Genomic DNA, 20,754 nt, shown 5'->3' on the forward strand with positions numbered 1-20,754 from the left:
ACTTACTACATTCGCACACACTGTATATATATTTTCTGTTGTGTTATTGACTGTATGTTATGTTTATGTTTTGTTTACCCCATATGTAACTATGTGTTGTTGTTTTTATCGCACTGCTTTGCTTTATCTTGGCCAGGTCGCAGTTGTAAATGAGAACTTGTTCTCAACTGGCTTACCTGGTTTAATAAAGGTGGGAAGAAAAAAAAAAGAGAAAAATGTAGTGGTTTCTCTCTCCATCTGAGTTGCTGCTGTGAAACACACACATACACACACTGTTAGTTCAGTCACAAGGCTCTGTAGCTTTGGAGGTTCATAGCAGCATCAGTGAAAACTTTCTGGGTGAATGAATGGCTTTAACAGGACAGAAGTCATCCTGGATTAAATAAACAAATAGTAGAACTACAGTAGTAGAGCAAGAGCGCCAGTCATGGAGGCGACCGACTGACCAAGCCAGGGAACAATGGGGCCATTGGCAGGAGTCCTGAGTGTCTTGCCTGTACTTGGTGGTGAGGGGTTTTGAAGAAAAATGAGCCATTGTCTCTCTCTCTCTCATCCTGCTTCCGAATCTCAGCAGAGCTGAGCAACGTCTCTGGAAGCCGTCCCAGGATGCTCCACCGTGAAGAATACTAGTCTGGTCAAACCTAGCTGGCCCCATGGAGAGGTAGGTGTGCCTTCTTTATTTGTTATCAATTAGTGATGCTCTTGTTTTACCTCAGGGCTCTTGTGATGTATTTTTATGTAATGCTATGTACTGTAGTTAGGTATGATATGTATTCTAATTATGAGGGCACAAGGCTGATCAGGCAGCTGCACTCTGGGCAGCGGTCACACCGGTTAATTTTTGCATGTGTGGAAAAACATGTTATTTCCAAAGAAGCTTTCTTGGATTCTTCTAGACCATATCATTTACAGTATTTACAATCGAAGGAGAAGAACAGCTGATTGTTGTTACTGTTTCTGTAGGTCAGTTACCTTCGAACTGCAGACTACAATCAATCAATGTAGCCCTGGAGGCTGCCTTGCAGAGTGGTCACTAGCTGGCACAGCCATAACATCTGTATTTAAACCTAACCCTAACTTTAACCTTAACCACAATGCTAACCCTAATGCCTAAGACCAAAAAACACATTTTTGTTTTCATGAATTTTTAACATATTGACAATTTTTACTTTGCAGCTGGCCCATCTAGCGGAAACCGCTAAAATCACATTTTATTTGTCACATGCTTTGTAAACAACAGGTGTAGACTAACAGTGAAATGCTTACTTACGGGCCCTTCCCAACAATGCATTAAGTAATAAGATTGTTATTTGTATACAGCACAGGGTGTATTCTCTCCCTTCCTGTGAGTACACCAGAATAAATAGGATTTTTGTACCCTATCAAATTTAATAACCAACAATTCAATATTAGTAATTGGATGTCAATGAGTTTATACACCACATATCTTCCTTGAGTTATTGTATTATCATTATTGCATTGCGTTATCATGTCTTTTCTGGCCTCTTATCTGTATCAAAGTGATACTTTTTTATGAAATCAGCATTATCTTTTTAGAACTGAGTATTATCTTATTATCAAACATACTCTACACAAAACCATAAATCAGCACTAACGAGCTGACGTAAACACCTTGATCTCGTTATTACAGTTTGTTCTGCCTCTAGGGCAAGGCTCTTGACAATAAACGTCAACCTGTGTTAAAGGGTGCCTTGGGTCATCAGCCTGTTAAAGGGTACCTCAGGTCATCCTCCAGTTATCTGTTGGCACACTACAAAAGTAGATTAGCAAAGCAACAAGGTAACTGACCTGACACCCTGAATCACACTTGAACCAGAAAGAAAGTTCAAATAAATGTTATTTTCATTGTAAAGACACTACTATCCAAATACTTTTCAGCCGGACAGTGCTGCTATACTGGGGCATTTCAATAATATTATGCTCATGTTCAATGACTTCATTGATAGTCGGTATGTAATACACATTCTCAGTTTGGCCAACCCCAGACATCAACCACCCAAGCCACTGCCTGTTCACCCCGCTATCATCCAGAAGGCGAGGTCAATACAGGTGCATCAAAGCTGGGAAAGAAACTGAAAAACAGCTTCTATCTCAAGGTCATCGGACTGCTAAAAAGCCATCACTAGCACTTTAGAGGATGCTGCCTATAGATATAGACTAGAAATCACTGGCCACTTTAAGAAATGGAACACTAGTCACTTTAATAATGTTTACATATCTTGCATTACTCATCTCATATGTATATACTGTATTCTATAATATTCTACTGTATCTTAGTCCATGCCGCTCTGTCATTGCTCGTCCATATATGTATATATTCTTAATTCCATTCCTTACTTAGATTGTGTGTATTGGGTATATGTTGTGAAATTGTTAGATATTACTTGTTAGATATTACTGCACTGTCGGAGCTAGAAGCACAAGCATTTCGCTACACCCACCATAACATCTGCTAAACACGTGTATGTGTCAAATAAAACTTGATTTGATTTGTGTTGACAGAGTAATATTTACTCAATGGCAACAAAACCTATTGAGATTCATATTTGTTATTCTGCTGGCATTCCTACAATGGCTATTGCATGTTACTCGGCCACCACCCTTGCTCACAGTATTGCATGCGGTGTCATACTGTACAGCCTGGGCTGAAGATGATCAGTGTAGGCTCACCTCAAGCCAAACACCTGATGCCTTCTGTAAGTCTTAACCAACAAGTCATAAAATACTGATCCCATTAAAAAGGAATGGACTGCTATACAGAGGGGTCATGCACCTACTTTCTTTTGGGGGGACACTGATGGCCAAATTTGATATCTTTTAAATTAATTATGCATAAAATATACAATATATTTTATATGCTCAGTTTACAAATGGGAATAAGGTGGCTTCTGCTATGTAAGAACAAAGGAGTCTCTGACTGTATGATAGATGCACCATAGGCTAAGCTATCAGATTCAATACATTATTTAAGTATAGCTAATGTGTTGCCCTGTCTGTTTGCATCCACTTCTGATGTAACTGTGTAATTAGTGAACAGTTTTTTATTGTGTCCCATGAATCTCAACGACAAGTATGTGTGAAACCCTACAGTGTTGCTACAGTCCTAGCAGAACAAAAGCTTGTTAATTCTCTTACAAAGTAGGCTGGATCTGATCTGATTACCTAATTCTGACCACACATTTACTGAAGCATTTGTTACAGGCTAGGCTAAGGGTTGTGTTGTGATACAATAGAGAGCCTTTTGTCATGTTGTTGCAGTGGCCTACTACCTTGAGATGGCATTTGCATGCATAACCATTCCAATACATGGATGCCACCTAGTGGTTCAAAACATCCATTGGCGAAACCAGATGTGATGGGGAAATTACATACTGCTTATACACTTTTGTATAGAAATTACATACTGTATCAGTAACAATTAATATGACCTCTTTCATTAATAAATAAGATTATATTATTTGCATACAGAACAGGGCATATTCTCTCCCTTCCTGTGAATACACCAGAAAAAATAGGATTTTTGTACCCTATCAAATTTAATAACCAGCAATTCAATATTTGTAATTGGATGTCAATGTAATACACCACATATCTTCTTTGAGTTGTTGTATTACCATTATTTTGTTGCATTATCATGTCTTTTCTGGCCTTTTATCTGTGTCAAAGTGATATTTTTTTATGAAATCAGCATTATCTTTTTAGAAGTGAGTATTATCTTATTATCAAACATAAATCAGCACTAATGAGCTGACTTCAACACCTTGATCTCGTTATTACAGCATTAGTCATGAAATATCACTTAGACGGTGGCAGGAACAAGACCCATAGATATACGGTTCTGGTGTCGGCTATTGTTGCATGAGACAACACTGCATGGCAAAGCTACAGCTAGGAAGTGTTGGCTGATATGATTTTAGGCCTGCAGCAGTGCTGCCAGTGGCTGAAGTTCACTGAGTTGCTGGTTCTGCCTCTTACACTGCAGAAAGGGCTGTTAGAGTCCTAAGAGCTCTGGGGGTGGTGCTTTATTAAGCATTTCCCTGCTACTGAAATCCAAATGACCCTGAATAGGTCTGCTGCTCTTCGGGCCTGGCCTGGGTCCACCCCATGACATGGTCAGTTATGACAAGATAATGTCAAAGATTAAGGACCTCCAGCACTCCAAAGAAGCTTTGTTATTTGTTGCTTGGTTTGGTTTAAGGGGAAGTTGTGTAGAGTGATTCTTCTGTTGACCTGATAATCATGCATTCTATTTAAGAGTACATTGATGAAATGTATCAGGGATTATTGAAAGTCTATACAATCTACTTTTTTTCCCACAAAATGTTTTCTTAATATTTTTTTTATTTTGTATATACATTTCGATAGACCAAAGTATCAGCTAACACTTTTTTATTTCTTCATAAAATGCTAATAAATTGATTTATGTCAACTCTGTCAGACACCATAAAAGGCTTTTCATTTTTACATTTATTGTCCAACAAGTGTTTGAAGGCCTTGATTGTTTAATTCTAACATTAGATTATTCAAATATGGAATACAAATCTCCAAACGTCTTTTTATTTTGTTTTATAGCACTATATAATGCTCCAGGTCTAATTTCGTTAGCATTTTGGCATGTTTTTCTAGATTTAGACCATAAAACAACATTTATAAAGCAAACATTATCCCTTAGGTCTAGGAAAGCAAATACTTCAGTATAAATACAGAGTGGCGCAGTGGTCTAAGGCACTGCATCGCAGTGCTAGCTGTGCCACTAGAGATCCTGGTTCGAATCCAGGCTCTGTCGTAGCCGGCCGCGACCGGGAGACCCATGGGGCGGCGCACAATTGGTCCAGGGTAGGGGAGGGAATGGCCGGCAGGGGATATAGCTCAGTTGGTAGAGCATGGCGTTTGCAACGCTAGAGTTGTGGGTTCGATAAAATAATGTATGCGCTAACTGTAAGTCACTCTGGATAAGCGCGTCTGCTAAATGACTAAAATGTAAAAATGTTGAAGCATTTGTTGCAGAACAGTGATTACATTTTTTTTCTCCAGAATATTAGCCATCAGTGATGGAGTTGACAAGCCACTGATGGAGTTGACAACAAATACTCAAAACAGACATATTATTACATCTTAAAATAAAACAGTTTGTAAAATATAGAAAATGATTAATTAGAAAATCCCCAATGAAAACATAACCATTCTATAAGCTCTTTTCAGCACTCTGACAGAGTTGACATTAGACAAAACTCTGACATAGTTTATGTTTTACGGAGTTGACAAAAAGGGCATTTTTCAAAGTAGCAATTTAGTTTTTCCTCAGTTGCTTTGACTCTAAAAACCGCAAAGGTTGTGATGTGTACCATATGGCTCACATAAAGATGACTGATGGTTGGCTAGTAATGTTGCAAACGTCTCTAATCATCTAATCATATATTCTAAACAGATCACATCTTAATGGTGAGATTAAATATCAAGCTGAAGGGATAAAAACTTTTTTTCAAATGCAAAAATATTGCTTAATCAATTTAGATATTAGCAAAGCATTTCTCTTGCTGCCTCATTGAAACTATACTAGAATGTCTCAGAATAAATTGACTGGTGCTTTCATCTCAGAACCCTGGTGAATGGAAAATTGGGTGCTCTTCTGGCATTTTTCATGGATTTTTACATGAAGCGGCTTAGAACGTCTTTGATATGAGCCAGAGACATGGTCCATACCAAGCAGACAGTACTAAGCACTTGTTAGAACATATTTGGTTGAGGAATTAGGTAATAAATGCTTTCTAGATACTCCATACCAAACGTGCAGAAAAAAACTCCACCTAAGGATTGGTGTAGCTCAGGTAATACTGATTACATTTTTGGGCTCATCAATTTAATGAACAAACAAATCACTTTTAATCTGCATCAACTGGATTTAAGACCGAATCCTTAGTCTTACATCTAACTCATCCCAAGTGCAACATCTGCCTGAAAGACAGAGCACTGATACATCACTTCCTCCTGACCCCAGAATAGACACAGCAGCATATGCTTTTCATTAAATGTCCACTATTTCTCTCAACTTGCATAAACATTAATGGGACATGGATGTCTGCTCATCATGTCAGCCCTACAGGCAATGCCAGTCTTCAGCCGAGAGGTGCTGTCTCAATATACATTAGTACAGAATGTCTGCGTAGAGAAGACTTCATTCTTAGTGTGTTTATACTATCTGAACACAGTACAACCAAAACCTCCAGTTAGATAGTTAGCAGGCCCAATGTTCATTTTTGTCTGTAGCTGTAGAAATGTCATTTTTGTCCGTGTTTGTTCTAAGAAATTGTATGGAGTTACAGCGTATGCATAGTCCTTACATAATGACAAGCAAGGGCTTCATTGGAGGAAGAGTACTTCAATCATTCCAATTCATTCTGAAATTGTTTGGGGCAGTCAAAGTTTACAGGCAATTTATGTTCTACATCAGATGTACATTATTATATGATATAAATGTATAGCAAAATGTCAGAGATCTTGTGCAGTATGTTACCACGTCCTACACAACTATACTGCAATGCCTTGTTGACTAAGAGTAGACATCCAAGCTCAGCTGAAGGAAGTTTGTCTGGGGTAATGTTGGCATCCACCTTTAGGCTCTTTATCCCCAGTCGCTTCAGTGGACTGGAGCCTCCGTCAAACTGGCACGGGACGCACAGAGCCAGGGGGTAGGATAGGATAGGCTTGGATGAAAAACTGAAAGAAAAGTGAACAAATGAGAGAGGACTGCCACCACTTTCAGGCAGCCTATAGGATATATCCCACTCTGCTCTGCACTGCCTGGTAAGAGCAGTTGGATGGTGTGGGGGAGAGGAGAAGGGGGCAAGCACCGGCAGAGTTGCATGCTTTTCTCTGGTGTCTTGTGTCACTCTTTTCTCTGGGGGGACCCGTCCAAGTCACATGGCTGTGCTTGATCTGTTACATAAACACAGACCTCCGTGGCCCCCAGTCGGCTCCCATTAACTTAGTTCTGCAGAGAGAAAAAACTCTCTGGGTCTGGGTGACATTGGCAAGGGGCTGAGGAGAGGAAAGCTGTCGAGATGTTCACTTCTTGTTGTCCTTGTTGTTGCATCATTTTATCTCCACTGCAGAGAGACGACAGAACTCTCAATGACCTCTTGAAGGTGATAACTGATTGACTTTGAGCATTAGGGTCTCACAAATACATTGTATATTTGTGCGCTTATCAAATGCTTGTGTAAAGGGTTGTTTGAACAGGATGCACCATTTTGTGCAGCAAAAGATGACGCATTGAAATGAATCTGTTTGACAAACCAACAAATAATTTTGTACTTTTGTTTTGTGTAGATACAATTCTTGGATGGGATAGCCTACACACACTTCAATTTTCTGTCAGTTTACCGTCACACCCTTGTTAAATTGAGTGGCATTTTTTCAATTGGAGATTACATTAAGTACCGAGCTTGAACAGAAAGTTTGATACACCATCTTAGTTATTAACTGAGTGAGCACCACTTAATATATAATGACTAACTTATAATAACCAGAACATGTATATAAATAGAGTAGGCTAGTTATTGGACCATCTGTGTCTTTTGGATGGCAGCAAGATTTTGGAGCTGTGCATGTGATCCGACTTGGAGAAGAAGCCACGTGATGGTCTGACTGTGTTGCTTCCCCCTAGGGACAGCACATCACATGGCTGGCTAGATGAACACCTAATGCTCCAGTCGTTCCAGCAGCATCCCTTTTCCTCCTCCAGATCTCCTCAGTCAGATTGGGGGAGGGAGGGATGGGTGGAGGAGGGGATGTTTGGAAGCAAGCCCTCTGGAGGATGGGTCCTTCAGGCCCAGCTGGCTTGGTTTCAGAGCCAGCACCCACTCTGTCCATTCACTCACACAGCCTCACGTCTCAACCACTAAGAAGGCCAAGATTCTGTTCTTGCACACTCTCAAACAGCTCTCCACACTCTCAAACAGCTCTCCACACTCCCACACAGCTCTCCACACTCTCACAAAGTTCTCCACACTCTCACAAAGTTATCCACACTCTCACCCAGCTCTCCACACTCACCCAGCTCTCCACACTCTCAAACAGCTCTCCACACTCTCAAACAGCTCTCCACACTCTCACACAGCTCTCCACACTATCACAAAGTTCTCCACACTCTCACCCAGCTCTCCACACTCTCACAAAGTTCTCCACACTCACCCAGCTCTCCACACTCACCCAGCTCTCCACACTCTCAAACAGCTCTCCACACTCTCAAACAGCTCTCCACACTCTCAAACAGCTCTCCACACAACTCTCCACACTCTCACACAACTCTACACACTCTCACAAAGTTCTCAAACAGCTCTCCACACTCTCACAAAGCTCTCCACACTATCACAAAGTTATCCACACTCTCACACAGCTCTCCACACTCTCACACAGCTCTCCACACTCTCACACAGCTCTCCACACTCTCTCCCAGCTCTCCACACTCTCACAAAGTTCTCCACACTCTCACACAGCTCTCCACACTCACCCAGCTCTCCACAATCTCAAACAGCTCTCCACACTCTCAAACAGCTCTCCACACTCTCAAACAGCTCTCCACACTCTCACACAGCTCTCCACACTATCACAAAGTTCTCCACACTCTTACACAGCTCTCCACACTCTCACACAGCTCTCCACACTCTCACACAGCTCTCCACACTCTCACACAGCTCTCCACACTCTCTCCCAGCTCTCCACACTCTCACAAAGTTCTCCACACTCTCACACAGCTCTCCACACTCATCCAGCTCGCCACACTCTCAAACAGCTCTCCACACTCTCAAACAGCTCTCCACACTCTCAAACAGCTCTCCACACTCTCAAACAGCTCTCCACACTCTCACACAGCTCTCCACACTCTCACCCAGCTCGCCACACTCTCAAACAGCTCCCCACACTCTCAAACAGCTCTCCACACTCTCAAACAGCTCTCCACACTCTCACACAACTCTACACACTCTCACACAGCTCTCCACACTCTCTTAAGTCAGATCACTTTTCACTGGACTCCCATATCATACTCCCATGCTTGATTTTTTGGGAAAATGTATATTTCAAGTGAGCCTCTTTTGTCTTTGTCTTGTCCAGGGGGAGGCTGATGACATCACATCAACTCCTTGAATAGCCTTCTCCTTGAAGTTTGCAGTTGTGTAAAACAAAACAAAAACTATTTAGCTTTAAACATATGTTGTTCCCCTTAAGTGTGTGTACATTACTGGGGATATTGTTTTTCAATAGGAAGTTCAAAAACAGAGTGCGTCTTTAAGAAAATCCTTGTCCTCAGATGAAAAATTATAAGTAAAATATGACCAGTAACCCTAATCCTGCGTCAGAGGTTTCCAGTGATGTCTGAGCAGAAATAAAACATTGATGTATTATCGAGTGAAACACCAAATTACAGGTGATACAAATGACAAATCTGGTACCCACACACCCCAGTTTACTAATGAAAGAGATGGATAAGGCTGGTATCTGCTTTGTATCCAGATATATTTCATTTCATTATGATTCTTGGCTTCATTGAGGTATCTTTCTGAGGAAGACTGTAAGTCACAGCACACCACAGCAATATGTTCATTGTAACACTAGCCAGATACATTTATTTTAACATTAGCCAGATACTGTTTTCTTTATACTGTTGTGCACCAAAGGTATTTGAGTTTAGCTCTAGGTCCCTTCCAGTATTAAATAGCATACAGTACAATGGCTGGCTCATTGGGGAATGATTTTTCCAATTACAAATTATGTATATGAACTATGATTTCTCCTTGGATACATATATTTCAGCATGGCCTCAAAGACTGGACGTAACAGTAAATGTAAATCTGTGACGCTCAAATTATACTCAAAAGTATGATATGTTACATTTGGCATGGTTACATAACACAGAAGGTTACTTAAGCCAAAAACGAAAGGAAGGAGGTTCGTTGGAGAGGATGGGTGGGCATATAACGAGAATGTCTAGCAAGCCCGTATAACGCAAATGTCTAGCAACCTAAAGGTTGCTTGTTCGAATCACATCACAGACAACTTTAACATTTTAGCTAATTATCAACTTTGCAACTACTTACTTATTTTTAGCTACTTTGCAACTACTTAGCATGTTAGCTAACCCTAACCCCTAACCTAAACCCCTAACCCTAACCCCTAGCCTAGCTAACGTTAGCCATCTAGCTAACGTTAGCCACAACAAATTGTAATTCGTAACACATCATACAAATTACAATTCATAACATATCGTACGAATTGTAATTCGTAACATATCATGTGAAATGGATGATGGACATCCACAAATTAATACATACCATATGAAATATAACATATCATAATAAATGGAGGGAGAGAGATTTAGGTTTACTATGATAGGTCTACCCCAGATTCCAGGTTGAATAGTTATGAAGTAGGGGTATAGAATATGGGCAGAGAACCATACGATATGAATAAGGCATGGTTTGCCTCCACTGTACACATAGATGCTATTTTAGTCATGTGAAAAAAGCTGGCACATGCACTAAGTAACATTGTGTGCTATTGCATTCCAGTTTTATGCCCTGACAAAAAGCCTTTAGTGTAAACACCATGTCGGAAAAGACGCGGAGCGTAGCGCAGATTGGGACCTGTCCACCAGTCCCATCTTTGGCCATGCGCCTGGATGGAACGTCTAAATATTTGAACATTTGATATGACTGAGCGTACCTGTTGGATACATTCAAGCGAATCTGGTTTAAGGCAATGTGGTTTTTATCTCTGTGTGGCACTTTGGAGAGTGGATATCCCAGCAGGCGCTCCCTCTCTCTCTCTTTCTCCATTGTTGATTGTTACAATCGAGGACACCTGTTATAATTATGACATTTAAGTAGAAGTGCAGTTGTTCCGTGTGTGTGTGTGTGTGAATGAGAGAGAGAGAGAGAGAGAGAGAGAGAGAGAGAGAGAGAGAGAGAGAGAGCACTCACATGCATGCCCATCCATATGCCAACTACTATGCCGATGCGTCTACTTTACACATTGTGCATTTTCAAGGCAAGCTATCACATACACAACTATAGCTGTATAGGTAGCCTAGGCACGGGGAGGTGAGGAGAGGAGAGGCAGTTGTGTGGAATGAACCATGTGTTGCTGATATCAGAGAAGTGGCAGAGAGAGGGAGAGCTGTCATGTTTGTTACTTACTGAGTGTTGAACTATAGGGGGTGGGTGTTGAGCAGTGTTGAGCTATAGTGGGTGGGTGTTGAGCAGTGTTGAGCTATAGGGGGTGGGTGTAGAGCAGTGTTGAGCTATAGGGGGTGGGTGGGGAAGGGAAGGGTGGGAGTGTTGCCACTAACAAGCCTCCCTCAGCTGGGTGGGTGTTCATTTCAAACTGCAGTCAGATGTTCTTAAGTTTGACCCCTCTGATGAGGGTCACTTGCCAGGGGAGGGAGGGAAAGATTTTTTTCTTCTCTTTTTTATACTTCCTTCTTGGGCAGAAGGCTGGCGTAATAGAAACCAGACACAAGTCAGAATGTGAGGCATTCACAGGAGAAAGAGTTCAGTTCCGTCCTCACTGAGTGGATAAACAGAAAAGAGAGAGGATAGACAGAAAGTGCTGTAATAACGTGTAGTCTTATTATAAGATGTTTGTTGTTTTTACTATGTGGGGAAGATCATGTTGTTGTTAGCTAGTGGGGGTCACAGCATCAGATCAGGATCAGGATCAGGATGGACCCTCCATGCCATTGCTGTTGTGGAGACTTGGCACGGGAGCTCTAGAGACGGCCGTGGAAATATGGACAAAGTTATGTCTGAACAGAGTGTGCGGTGCAACTTCTTCTCCAGGTGGGTTTTGTCAGTTCTCTGTCAACATTTTCCGCAAACCCTAGGATGCCTATCTCTGCAGAGTTACTGTATTTTCTCCTGTCATACTGTAGGTGTTGTTTTTGGGAAATAGAAAGTTGACTTCAACCCATAAAGTACTTGTCTCTGATTGCCAATTATTGAATTTGAATGGTAGGATTTTTTATAGATTGAAAATGTAATATGAAATTCCAAGAAATGTGTCTGGGTAAAACTGCAAGATGCAGATGTAGAATGTAAAATGAAAATGTTATGCCAGGTGTAGCATGGTTTTAAATCCACAGGGTAACATTATAGTTTAGATAAGTGTCTATTAAAAATACTCAAGGATTTTGACCCATATGCTCAACTAGGGCTGGGAATTGCCAGGGACCTCACGATACGATATTATCATGATACTTAGGTGCCGACACGATATGTATTGCGATTCTCACGATTCTATATGTATTGCAATTCGATACTGTGATTTTATTGCGATTCAATGTTCCAAACATATTGCTCATCATATGTCTGCTGCAGAGGGACAAGAGAGAGCTATGTCAATGTCAACAGCGAAGAGGCGACTCCGGGATGCTGACCTTCTAGGCAGAGTTGCAAAGAAAAAGCCATATCTCAGACTGGCCAATAAAAATAAAAGATTAAGATGGGCAGTCTGAGATATGGCTTTTTCTTTGCAACTCTGCCTAGAAGGTCAGCATCCCGGAGTCGCCTCTTCACTGTTGACGTTGAGATTGGTGTTTTGCGGGTACTATTTGATGAAGCTGCCAGTTGAGGACCTGTGAGGCGCCTGTTTCTCAAACTAGACACTCTAATGTATTTGTTCTCTTGCTCAGTTGTACACCGGGGCCTCCCACTCCTCTTTCTATTCTGGTTAGAGCCAGTTTGCGCTACTCTGTGAATGGAGTAGTACACAGCGTTGTACGAGATCTTCAGTTTCTTGGCAATTTCTCGCATGGAATAGCCTTCATTTCTCAGAACAAGAATAGACTGACGAGTTTCAGAAGAAAGTTCTTTGTTTCTGACCATTTTGAGCCAGTAATCGAACCCACAATTGCCGATGCTCCAGATATTCAACTAGTCTCAAGAAGGCCAGTTTTATTGTTTCTTTAATCAACAGTTTTCAGCTGTGCTAACATAATTGCAAAAGGGTTTGCTAATGATCAATTAGCCTTTTAAAATGATAAACTTGGATTAGCAAACACAACGTGCCATTGGAACACAGGACTGATGGTTGCTGATAATGGGCCTCTGTACGCCTATGTAGACATTCCATTAAAAATCAGCTGTTTCCAGCTACAATAGCCATTTACAACATTAACAATGTCTACACTGTATTTCGGATCAATTTGATGTTATTTTAATGGACCAAAAAATAGCCTTTCTTTCAAAAACAAGGACATTTCTAAGTGACCCCAAACTTTTGAACGGTAGTGTATATGTCCCCCCCACTTCTAAAACCAAAGTTGCGCCCCTGCCTCTGACACCAGGTCATTTGCAATTCTTTATCATGTATATTCTCTCAGGCAGCTAAAACCTCAACATTTGTTCATTTCTAATATTGGTGGTTCTCAGTTGGCGAGACAGATGGTGATGCAGCCTGTGCAACAACGGGGATAGAGATGAAATCCAGAGAAGAAATTCCACACAATTACAGCAACATTGTGTTACTATGTTACTGCAACTTGTTTACACCAGACTTGTAAATGCTTGTTCTATTGTTGTAAGATATATATAGATATATATAGAGGTATAGTTCTCATTTTGTCATTATACAGATTTCTACCATTTGGGATATATTTGACATGTTCAAAATATTAGTTTAGATCGTGTTCAATGATGAATAAAAGTGATAGACTATAACTTTTCATTAGTTATTCATAATACAACACAGGTCAAAGGTCAAGGTCAAGATCCTGAGTGCAAGTCAAGTCAAATTGGGTGCACTCCTCATGTGGGATCACCTTCAATGGGAGAACAGGGCTGGGATCAATTCAAATTGAAGGCAGTCAGTTCAGGAAGTAAACTTAAATAACAATTCAGAATTTTCAATTACTTCTTAAACTGAGGAGTAGAAGCTATTTATTTCAAAAGTTTTTCCATTTTTTTAATGTGATATTAAAATCACTTCCTGAATTGAATGCCTTCAATTCGAAGACCAAAGCTTATGTTGTAATACAGAAATGGAAAGATAGCCTACATAGTAACAGTGCATATTTTTTGTCATATCACTCTGTTGTTTTTTCCTTCAGCTAAGTCCAGATACTGACATCAATATTTACAAGATTTATTTATATTATGAAAGGGAATAAAATAAGACATGCCTACAATGTGGTCCTCTGTAGCTCAGCTGGTAGAGCACGGCGCTTGTAACGCCAAGGTAGTGGGTTTGATCCCCGGGACCACCCATACACAAAAAAATGTATGCACGCATGACTGTAAGTTGCTTTGGATAAAAGCGTCTGCTAAATGGCATATTATTATTAATTAAAACTCACACATGAAGATAGTAATTGTGTTGATTTTTCCAATATTATTGTTGAGACATGTTGTTTACAGAAATTAAATATCTTTATTCCCCAAAGGCACTGTTATCAGGCTTGTGAGCATGAAAACATGTTTATTGCTTTCTTGCATGGGTAACATGCTCTTTCTGACATTAAGCATGGAATATACAGTACATGTTAGAGATCCCAAAATAAAACAGTACAATATCACACAGTGGAAGAGTAGTGTTAACAAGCTACACATAAACCTATTCCCTTTTCAAGTTCAACTGTATGAAATACCATCTGAATAAAATAATGTTGCAAACTACCCACAAACCACTGAATTGCTGTATACAGTACCACCTCCAAAGCATGCCCTCATTGGGGCACCCTTCATAATAAAGCCAAGACATAATCCTTGATTGGGCTTCAATTAAACAAACCTGCCTATCCTCAAGATCGGGGCAGTGATATACTTTAGTGAAGTGTAATTTTACAGATACGGTTTACTAACTTATTACACTAGGTAAGTGTTTCACATCAGGGTTCACCCACCTATTGTTTTACACCCCTGGTCCTGGGGCAAATGAAGAGTTACCCACAGTAGCTGCCATCTGCGGCCTGGCCATGTGGTGCTAGCTGATCCTCCCTCCCTCCTCAGTGTGAGACCGAAGCAGCAGCACTGGGTCTGGAGGGCAGGCCTCTTGGCAGCTAGACAGACGAACAAGACTCTCTTGTTCACTGTGTTCACTCAGATCGCAGCTAGGGGAGATCAGGGGAGATGGCACGTCCCACGCCACGGAACACAGTGCTGCTATACAGTCATGATGCTATCAACTCACGAAGCGGGCAGTCGGTCTGCTCTGTGTGTGAGGGGAGTAGTAACACTAGTGGGACAACATCCTGGCTATAGATGGTTTACTTTTGTTCTTCTAGAATTTGATTTTTTATTATGATCCCCATTAACTGACGCCGTAGCGTCAGCTAGTCTTCCTGGGGTCCACAGAACTTAAAAGACATTACTAACAATTACATTTACATTAAGACATTACAAACATTTAACAGGTAGACGTCTCTAGACTAAGATTAAACAGTCGATCTGAGAGACCCAGGTCAACTTTCAAGGGAACCTTTAGGGATTCTGTCTCAGAATACAGAGTACAGCACACAGAGACACCTCCACATCTGTGTTCTCTCTCTCCTCCTCAATATGCCTCCCATATCACCCAGCTGTGTCACTCAGTACACTCCTTTAATCTGGAGAGAATTAATCTAGTTATCCCTTCATTCAGTCATCGGAAGCTGCATCATTAAATAATATGAGAATAGTAGAAGCTTTTGAGTAATCTTTACAGTAGGTTATGTACAGATCGCTTCACTATGTATGTATATGTGTGACTAGTCTAAGGTATAGCCTATGCAATGGATTACAATTGGAGTGAGTTATATCATTGTCACACTGGTAGGAATTTGTGTGATGTGTCACAAAACATTTTTGTGGCTTTAGCTAAATTTAATTGATCATTACAATTATTTAAAAAATAATCCACTCCAATAGTTTTATGTACGTTTGATAATTATAGTGTATAAGAAAGGACATACAAGAAAGCTAAATTAGGACATCATTTTTTGCACATGGAAGTGAGTGGGAACAGTATGTTAATCATTTGATTAATTTCAAATGGGGCCCAGGGATTATCTTCATAGTTGTTGCTTTTCATTAACATTAGTCTGTTGTGTTGTGTCCCTCTGAGGTCTTGCATGTCCAAAGTCTTGGTTGAAAGTCTACTGTGAATTGAATTGGATTATCTTGACTGCTGACGGGCTGAGGATCATTAAATGCCTCAGCTTGCCTTACAAAACAAATTTGGCATCATGTACTATTTATTAGAGCAAAAGCATTATTTCAATGCATTTATTTTGTCTTCATGTTGGGATTATCTCAATATCAAATACTTTCTGGGTAACCATTAATGACCTTAGTATGATTGTTTTCAATTAAAATGCTTAAAAATAAACAACAATAGCTTCTTTGCAAAGAGCAATTTCTCAAGCAGAATTTAGCTAGGACTGTCGGAGTAGACTGAGTGGGGAGGGGGAAACTAAAAACTAGCTGTTATTGGCAGAGAGCTTTGGAACCCTTTTTCTTATTGGTCTGTTAACTAATTTACCGCCGGTGATTTAACAGTATTATTCCAACTTCAGTGTGAAAACATATATAAAACACAGGAAAATCAAGTTTTTGACTGCACTGGGCCTTTAAAAGAAAAGCAAAAGTTTTAATGAACCAAACCCCTAATTATACTTATTCTATGTTCCCAGATTCTAGTTGAAAAGCCTCTATGACCACCATGAGCTGGAGCTTTCTAACTCGTCTTCTGGAAGAGATCCACAACCATTCCACCTTTGTGGGGAAAGTGTGGCTCACAGTGCTCATCATCTTCCGCATCGTGCTGACTGCCGTGGGGGGCGAGTCCATCTACTCGGACGAGCAGACCAAGTTTACCTGTAACACCAAGCAGCCCGGCTGTGACAACGTGTGCTATGATGCCTTCGCCCCGCTTTCGCACGTCCGCTTCTGGGTCTTCCAGATCATCATGATCTCCACCCCTTCGGTCATGTACCTGGGCTACGCCATCCACAAGATAGCCCGCACCTCCGAGGTGGAGCGCCGGAAGTTCCACCACCGGAAGAAGCCCATTCAGGCCCACAGGTGGAGGGAGAGCCACCCGCTTGAGGAGGTGCTGGAGGATGAGGATGACGATGCAGAGCCCATGATCTACCAGGAGGAGGTGGTGGAAGTCCAGGAGGTCACGCCGGAGCCGGCCAAGCCTCAGAAACATGACGGCCGCCGGCGGATCATGCAAGAGGGCCTGATGAAGATCTACGTCCTGCAGCTCCTGTCCCGGGCTGTGTTTGAGATCGGCTTCCTGGCGGGCCAGTATCTTCTCTATGGCTTCCGTGTTAATCCGTCATATGTGTGCAATAAGGTGCCCTGTCCCCACAAGGTAGACTGCTTCATCTCTCGGCCCACGGAGAAGACCATCTTCTTGCTCATCATGTACGTGGTCAGCTGCCTCTGCCTGCTCCTTAACGTTTGCGAGATGTTCCACTTGGGCATCGGAAAGTTCCGGGACACTCTCCGCAAGAGGAAGAACCAGGGGGGGCGACGGCCCTCGTACAGCTACCCGTACTCCCGTAACATCCCCACCTCTCCCCCTGGGTACAACCTGGTCATGAAGTCAGACAAGCCCAACAGGATCATCCCCAACAGTCTTATCACCCACCATGAGCAGAACATGACCAACGATGCCCAGGAACATCACCAAGAGTGCACCAGTCCAGACGAGAACATCCCCTCGGACCTGGCCAGCCTGCACCGCCACCTACGGGTGGCCCAAGAGCAGCTTGACATGGCTTTCCAGACCTACAACACCAACAAGAACCAGCCCACCTCCAGGACAAGTAGTCCAGTGTCTGGGGGCACCATGGCAGAGCAGAACAGGGTCAACACAGCCCAGGAGAACCAAGGAGCCAGGCCGAAATCAGCCACTACAGAGAAAGCTGGGACCATTGTAAAAAACGGAAAGACTTCTGTATGGATTTAGGAATTATTAACGTCACTAATCATACTGAAAAGCCATTTTGCAATCTCCAGGACCATATTCTGTGGATACTGGAAGATGTGTGAGATGAGACAAGATTGTGTGAATCGATTGCACTGCCTGAATACACTGTAAACAATATAATAATTTCATTCAACATACAATTGTAAGGCAACCAGCTGCAATAGGATTGTGAGTTTGCTCAACAACATTTTCACACACAAACGTTTTGTTGTGAGTTTGCTCAACAACATGTTTGTTGAGCAAACTCACAATCCTATTGTACGTTGAATCAACATATATCTATTTTTTTACAGTGTAGATGTAACTTTGTCACGAGCAGAAACCAGCAGTGTGACATGTAGGATCAGGAGCACACAAAATAGGCACATTGTGACATCAGAACAATAGTAAACTTTTTTTTTTTTAACAAACAAAGAAATACAGTAGTATGGATCCTATTATTAGTAAGTATTTTTGTGCTTTAAATGCCATAGCTTGAACATAATTAATATATGCATATGTTGCTTAGTCAAACTTTTCTAATTTTAGTGATTTATAGGTAGATATAAAATAATACAATTTTACCCTAGCTATTGAACTGGATTAATTTGACAAAATATATTTATAATGGCTTTAACTATAACAATTGTGGACTAGTTAAAAGCAATGCAGTGTTAAGCACTGTTTAATGGTACTATGCTTGAATCATGATGTTCGAGAAATGGACAGTCAACCAAATGTGATGAAAAAAAATCTAGAAATTCAGAACTGTTCAGATTTGCACTTGAAACTTTGTAACTCATTTTGAGTTGTATTAAAACATTTCGAGAAATGATGCATGAATAATTTATTTGTTTAAGAAGTTTTGGAAGGAGTATGTATAGGTTTTGTTGAAAGAAGAGATGTGAAATGTTATAGGACAAATGGTGTTCCATCAGCAGCAGAAGTTTGAGCTACACTGTTCTCCATAAAGTCCTATTTTAATTCACTCCACTTCTCAAAGCTTTGTCATGTTAGGCAGTGTCGGAATAAATGAGTTAAAGAAGAAGGCAAAGAAAAAGGTAAGTTCATGTATCATTTCTGCTGTTTTTGTGGGACATATAATGCATGCTTTTACTTTAAAAACATTGCTAAATTTTTACACACATGACATATACAATACAATGTACATAGTCGAAAATCTGTCCTCATAAAGTTGACTCCATATTTTCCTATATTTAGGAATCTGTCTTGAATCAAGTAGTTTTCTGCATTGTTTTCATAGTAGACACTTAATTCTGCCTTTAGCATTATGATACTCCAGTCCAAAGTGCCTCAAACAGTTAAGATTGTTCCTGTATTTTATTCAGAAATAAATAAACCTAGATTATAATGCTTGGTGTGTCTCTAATTATATGTCACTGTATATTGTATGTGAAAGGGGATCACCTAGTCAGTTGCACAACTGAATGCATTCAACCTAAATGTTTCTTCTGCATTTAACCCAACCCCTCTGAATCAGAGAGGTGCAGGGGACTGCCTTAATTAATTGACGTCCATGTCATCGGTGCCCGGGGAGCAGTTGTTGTTGGGGGTTAACTGTCTTGCTCAAGGGCACAACTGCAGATTCTTCCACCTTGCCGGCTCGGGGATTCAAACCAGCGACCTTTCGTTTACTGGCCCAACGCTCTTAACCGCTAGGCTACCTTCCGCCCCATGTAGTAATGTAACTGTAGAGGAATGTTGAAACACACACGCACACACTCACACTCACACACTCACACTCACACACTCACACTCACACTCACACTCACACTCACACTCACACTCACACTCACACTCACACTCACACTCACACTCACACTCACTCACACTCACACTCACACTCACACTCACACTCACACTCACACTCACACTCACACTCACAGTATGGAGCGCAGAATAACATGAGGACCAAACTGCAATCACAGTTGAGCAGTTTTAGAAGATATCCTTGGAGAAATGAACCGTTATGGTTACTGCCAATGAAAAGAAGGAACAAGTCAATAATTTTGGTGTGATCACATGTTCATGACCTTGCACTCAGGAGGATAACAAATGAAATTGAAAATAATGTGTAAATTATCCATAAAACTGTCATTCAGTATCTCATGATTCAGTATGTAACAAAGTTTGTAATGATGAATAAGAGTACTCAGGTTATGATTTCCTAATATAAATGTCTAAAGCATTTCTGTTTGCTAATGCTAGCCCAGAAACAATGTTTTTGTAGCTGGCAATATTTGCAAGTCAAGCTCATAAAGGAGTGCATACACAATAAGTAAGTATTACTTCCCATAAATCATTACTAAAATATCAATGCCAAAGGAACGTGTACCATAAGGCTGAAAATTAAACATGTTCAGTCATCAGACATGTATGCCAAAACAATTAGGCCTACTTCAGAAGCCTTTTAAAGGCACTGCATGGTCAATCCGTCTTATGCATTGGCCGTGCAGCATTTACGGTGATATGGCCTCTGCAGAAGTCAGGGCATTCACACTTCTTACTCTTCGCCGAGCAGCGCAGAGATGTGTCAATTGTATCCCCTGAACTATTATCTACAGTGTATCTTCAGCACCTAACTATGTTAGCTAGCTAACAGGCTAAAAAGTTGAATCACACAAATGACTGTGGTCATTTCTAGATACAGTAGCTGCAGTACAATATAACCAAAGCCAAAACCATTGTTTTCTAAACACATCAATCTATGCATATACAGTGGGGGAAAAAAGTATTTAGTCAGCCACCAATTGTGCAAGTTCT

At 40.9% G+C, this 20,754-nt stretch overlaps 1 protein-coding gene across 2 annotated transcripts; it reads left to right on the forward strand.

The window, feature by feature from the left end:
* Nucleotides 1-304: 304 nt before the first annotated feature.
* LOC121535362 (gap junction gamma-1 protein) lies at nt 305-18,805 on the forward strand. 2 transcript variants are annotated; one of them, XM_045205972.1, is made up of 2 exons: nt 305-661; nt 16,685-18,805. In XM_045205972.1, exon 2 carries the CDS (start codon nt 16,705-16,707, stop codon nt 17,968-17,970), a length of 1,266 nt encoding a protein of 421 aa, XP_045061907.1. In that variant the 5' UTR covers nt 305-661; nt 16,685-16,704; the 3' UTR covers nt 17,971-18,805. The 2 variants fall into 2 exon arrangements, with proteins under 2 accessions (XP_045061907.1, XP_041698306.2); XM_041842372.2 differs by lacking the exon at nt 305-661 and adding an exon at nt 11,570-11,858.
* Nucleotides 18,806-20,754: the final 1,949 nt, after the last annotated feature.

The sequence above is a fragment of the Coregonus clupeaformis genome, chromosome 21 (genome assembly GCF_020615455.1).
Source record: "Coregonus clupeaformis isolate EN_2021a chromosome 21, ASM2061545v1, whole genome shotgun sequence".
NCBI lineage: Eukaryota > Metazoa > Chordata > Actinopteri > Salmoniformes > Salmonidae > Coregonus > Coregonus clupeaformis.